Below are 4,833 nucleotides of genomic sequence, written 5' to 3' on the forward strand. Positions count from 1 at the left end.
GCAGTCCCAGGGGAGGGAGTCAGAGCTAGAACGCCAATTACAAACCACAGGCTTCCTGCTCTAGGAGCTGATCCAGAATTGTCTTTCTGAAAGGGAAGCACTCGAATCCTTTCGAACTTTCCAAGTCCATCCATGATTCAGAGATACTGCCTTCTCTCACTGGGATTTTCTGTGTTTGTGGTAGTGAATTGTTGCTGATGTATTGCTGCATTGCTTCTTTTCTCTTTCAAGATTTGACCACTTAATATGCTGTTCGAAAAGGAAAAGAACTTTTGTTAGAAATATTTCAGAAATGATGTTGGATCTTCTGTAAATGTTTTTAGAGTTCTTGGGGACAGTAGCTCTCATCCTGGAATAAGTTTTCTTGACCTGCATGGATTATTTTTTCAGGCTGCGGAATTTCTCGGCACCTACCTGTAGTGTGGGACACTTGGTTTGGTTGCAGAGCCTGAAGGTGGAAGAATGAGCTGTACTTGCTTAAGCAGTTCTAACCCTTTCTGAGCAGGATCTATAAAAGCATAAGTGAATGTGTTTCACCCCCGTGGATTCCAGTGGGCCCAACAGCGCAACAGGTTTGCAGATTTCTTTTGGAATTATTTTTTTTTTCCTTCTGCTTTAGCAAAAGAGTAGAATATAACAGGTTCATGTTCAGTTGCTTGGCTTTTTCGCACTGATTCTGAAGACTATATAAGATCTTTTAAACTTCACCTCCAAATGCAGTGGGCTTTATGGGTAAAGTACATTTATATTCACTTAAGGGTGCTCATTTTAAAATCTTATTCTGTGTTTATACGAAAACCCAGCATTCTCATATGTGCCTACAAATAGCACAGAACTACTCTACTTGGGCTTAATTGTAGTTTTTTAGGGTGTTCTACTTAGAGCCTATGACTAATCATGTCCCCACTCCCCCGATCTTTTATTCTCCACCCCCCCTCATGGAATTTGAAAACGTATTGGGAATAGTTCTTTGTTTTTCTAATGAAACTAAAAAATTACAGTTTATATCTGGATATTAGTTTCCAAAAGCATCTCATGGGAAATAAGTGCTTGATATTCTCAAGCTAGAGAATAAAATCTGGAATCCCTAAGAGAGAAAGGAAATTGGTGATAGAAATATGAATTTTAACTAGGAAAAATAACTGGAACACTAATCTTTTCAAATATTCTAATTTTGAAAATTGGAAAAGGTTGTGATGTGCAGGATTATCCTATAATATATGAAGATACTAGTACCTACTTAATAGGCAACTTTTGGTAGAACACATAAACTTATAGTATGTCCAAGTTCATGAAAAGTGTATAAGTTTAGTGGATCTAGAATTTTGGACTACACTGAGAAACAATTTATTTCTGATACGTGCTATAGCATCCCTCAAGGTGTGGTATGAAATTTTTAAAAATTATTCCTTCTCTTCTATTAAAAAAGTTCCTTGTGGTCTTTAATCATTTACAATTGACCAATTTTGTGGCTTAAAAGGTCGGTGTCTTCATTTTCTGAGCTGGAGTTACTCATTCTCATCTTTGATGCATGGCCTTAGCTGTTTACTTTGCCTTGTTTTGTTCATCAACATTGGGTTTAGTGCCTCGGCAACTTGATGCATATGGAACCAATACCAAGTGACTTGACATAAGAAAAATTCACGATGTGACATTCAATCTCAAGTGAAGCTGGAAATTCCGAAGAGAAGTGGTGTTCTTGTTAGTCAGAGCAAAGATGGGAGAAAACAACATACCTGCAGCAGAAGTGGGCTAAAAACACCCTCTTCTCTGCCCAATCAGGAATGCCACCTGTTCTTGGGAATAAACTTTAGAGAAAAGAAGGGCCAAAACTATGACTTGGCTTTCTGAAACTGAAGCATGAATTCTCTTTTCCTCCATTTGTCTGGATCTGAGACCTGCATTTGGTATTAGCTAGCGGAAGCAGTATGTATGCCCAAAGTGCATTGCTGCAGCTGGTAGCATGAGTGGTGGCCACCAGCTGCAGCTGGCTGCCCTCTGGCCCTGGCTGCTGATGGCTACCCTGCAGGCAGGCTTTGGACGCACAGGACTCGTATTGGCAGCAGCGGTGGAGTCTGAAAGATCAGCAGAGCAGAAAGCTATTATCAGAGTGATCCCGTTGAAAATGGACCCCACAGGAAAACTGAATCTCACTTTGGAGGGTGTGTTTGCTGGTGTTGCTGAAATAACCCCAGCAGAAGGAAAATTAATGCAGGCAAGTATAACTATTAAATTTTTCTTCTGTTTGAAATATGCTTTTCTGCTTTTGTGTCCTAAACCAAATGGCATAAAAGGGTTTCTGCTGCTTAGCTTTCTATTCTATATTTTCAGGATATTGCCTTACTGGCATTCTAAAACATTTTAAAATTTTATACTCAAGAAGAAATATATAAATCCTGTAATTTAGAAAGTCATTTGCTTATTTTTAACTTGTATTGCATAACCTTTTTTAGATATACATAATAAGATCTTTCTTTGCAAGTAATATGTTCTGGGCACTATTTTTTGATAGATGAAATATATGGGTTTATATTTAATTGACCTCGGGATTGTAGTTTATATCCTGTTAAAACTTGAAGCGAGCACTAAGACGACTGAATTTCATGGTCAGCAGCACCCTGAAATTCTAGAATGCCCTTGCAGCATATTTGATTACAGTGTCACTTTTAAAATTCAGTCAAGCTTGAATGCGACGGCTGGGTTTATACCACGTGTGGCACCCTATTGCTAAGCCCAAAATGGAGAGGAATGGATTACAAAATGGACACAAAATGTAAACCTACCTTGTGATCCCTTTGGTCTTATCAACACAGTTGTATGGTTTTTCAAAAATTCAATATATCATCTGCTTTTTTATTGACTCCACAGAATTTTCCCCAGTATCTTAAGTTTTGCCTGTAATGTTCTCAGCCTGATCTTTATGTGTTGAATTTATGAACTGACTGAAGCCAGAGCCTTTCCTAGGCCAGTTACTCATTCTCCGTGGTGAAGACAGAGGTTAGAGGGCTATACGCTTTTAATAGACATTCTGCTGTCTTATTCCATTAAATGGTATTGTTTATTGATTAAAATTCATTTTACAAAATAACGCTGCTGTAGCTCTTAGACACAGTTTAAAATGTTCTTATTTATGATTGATCTCAGCATCCAAACTCAGATTTTTGTTTTGTGATATGTACAGGGTATGAATATAACCAAAGTATTGTAGGAATTTAAATTTTTGTCTTAGAAAAGGAAGGTTAAAAAATGCAACATTATAGAGTACTTTTTCAAATATGAATTTTAAATCTGTAGTTTAATAATTCTTAGTTATATCTCTTTGGCATTATTTTGAAGCTGAGCTAAATGAAATGGAAGAAGAATTGGGCAAAATGGAAGTTCTGCTATTTGGAAAAATAGGAAAGTAGAGTATATCTGAAAAAAAAATTTTTAATGAGTATCATCTACTATGGACTGTAGGATGGAATTAGGAATACTTAAAAGTTGAAATTATAAATCATTTTGCATATAGCAACTGGAAAAGGAACTTCTGACTTTGTCTCATTAATGCCCTGAAGTATGAAACATGCGCTCTGTTTTAATTTTGAGCATAAGTAATTTTATTATAAAACTATATTTTGGTATCTCAAAAAGTCTTTGGGAGCCATACTAAATTTTATGCTTTATATCCTGTGATAGCACGTTCAATGAGTTAATTAAATGCTACATAAAATAATTACCTCTTATTTTAAATTTGTTGTCTTCTATTACAAAGCTCTACATAAAGTTTTTGTGTTTTCATAAAGGCAAAGGTAAAGAACAAACACCAGTTGGCATTCTCTTTGCCATCCATTTTATGAATCTTTATCATGTCTTCTTTTATTCTGCTCTCTTTTTTTACTCTGGCAAATCATGCTAACCTCTTTAACTATTAACCTTGCACTTACTTTGAGAAGAGGGAATTTCATCGTATCTCAGCAAGGACTTTCAGGCTTCCCAGTAGACAGTTTAACATATTTGGCAATTTTCATTCTTTTCTAACCACATATGCTTCTTCTATGCCGTTAACAGATTTTTACACTAGCCTATTAGTCTCTGGATATGTTCAGTACTGATCCTGGTTTCTTCTGTGTTAGTTTTTAAACCATGGCAATTACTAAATTTTCCTAATAGCCTCTTATGAGGAGCTCTTTGTTTGTTTATTTATTTATTTGCAATACTAGAGATTGAATCTGGTGTTTTGAACATGTTATGGATACATTCTACCACTGAGTTACATCCCCAGGCCCACACGAGCAACTTCATTTTTAAAAAACAAAAATAAATTAAAAAACACCTTTTGAATTCTATGCATTAGTTTTTATTTATTCACTATTTGATTAACTCCTTCAAAGAACTCTACTGCATTAGGGACACATGGTTTACACTTGTAGAGTCCGTGCTATTTGTGCCTTATCAGATTACGCTGCAACTCAGGTTTACTCAACTGTGGTTAACCAAGCTTTCCATTTAGCTGAAGTTCCATTTATGTCTCCTAGATTTGTGCTCTGCAGCACTGTAGCCTTCGTAGTGATGAGATACACCCTGCTGTCACAAATCTGAAGGCAGTGTTCTGTTTAGACTTGAGGAGATTTCTGACAATTCTAGGTTACCTATCTGGCTATGAATTATTCTCGCTGTCCGTTAGGATTGGTTGTCTCTGTAGATGCATTTGGGTCTTTGTAAAATTGAGGATGCTGTGTTCTGGAAAAATTTAAGAATTATTATAGTGATTTTTTTAAAAGAATAACCTTGTATGGTTTCTGGACTTCCCAGACAATTTCTTTTTTTTTTTTTGGTTTTTCTCCGGTACCG

General features: G+C 36.2%; 1 protein-coding gene across 4 annotated transcripts in view; it reads left to right on the forward strand.

The window, feature by feature from the left end:
• Rnf43 (ring finger protein 43) overlaps positions 1-4,833 on the forward strand; it is a 75,778-nt gene continuing 70,945 nt past the window's right edge. The window contains exons 1-2 of one of the 4 annotated variants that reach the window (XM_013519266.1): positions 1-572; positions 1,481-2,215. In XM_013519266.1, coding sequence (XP_013374720.1) covers positions 1,964-2,215 — 252 coding nt within the window. In that variant the 5' untranslated portion in view covers positions 1-572; positions 1,481-1,963. Of the gene's footprint in view, positions 2,216-4,833 lie in introns of all 4 variants that reach the window. The other 3 variants (XM_005394023.2, XM_005394022.2, XM_005394025.2) reach the window with 3 other exon arrangements.

This window comes from Chinchilla lanigera, unplaced genomic scaffold (assembly GCF_000276665.1).
Source record: "Chinchilla lanigera isolate Chin_1 unplaced genomic scaffold, ChiLan1.0 scaffold00050, whole genome shotgun sequence".
Classification (NCBI taxonomy): domain Eukaryota; kingdom Metazoa; phylum Chordata; class Mammalia; order Rodentia; family Chinchillidae; genus Chinchilla; species Chinchilla lanigera.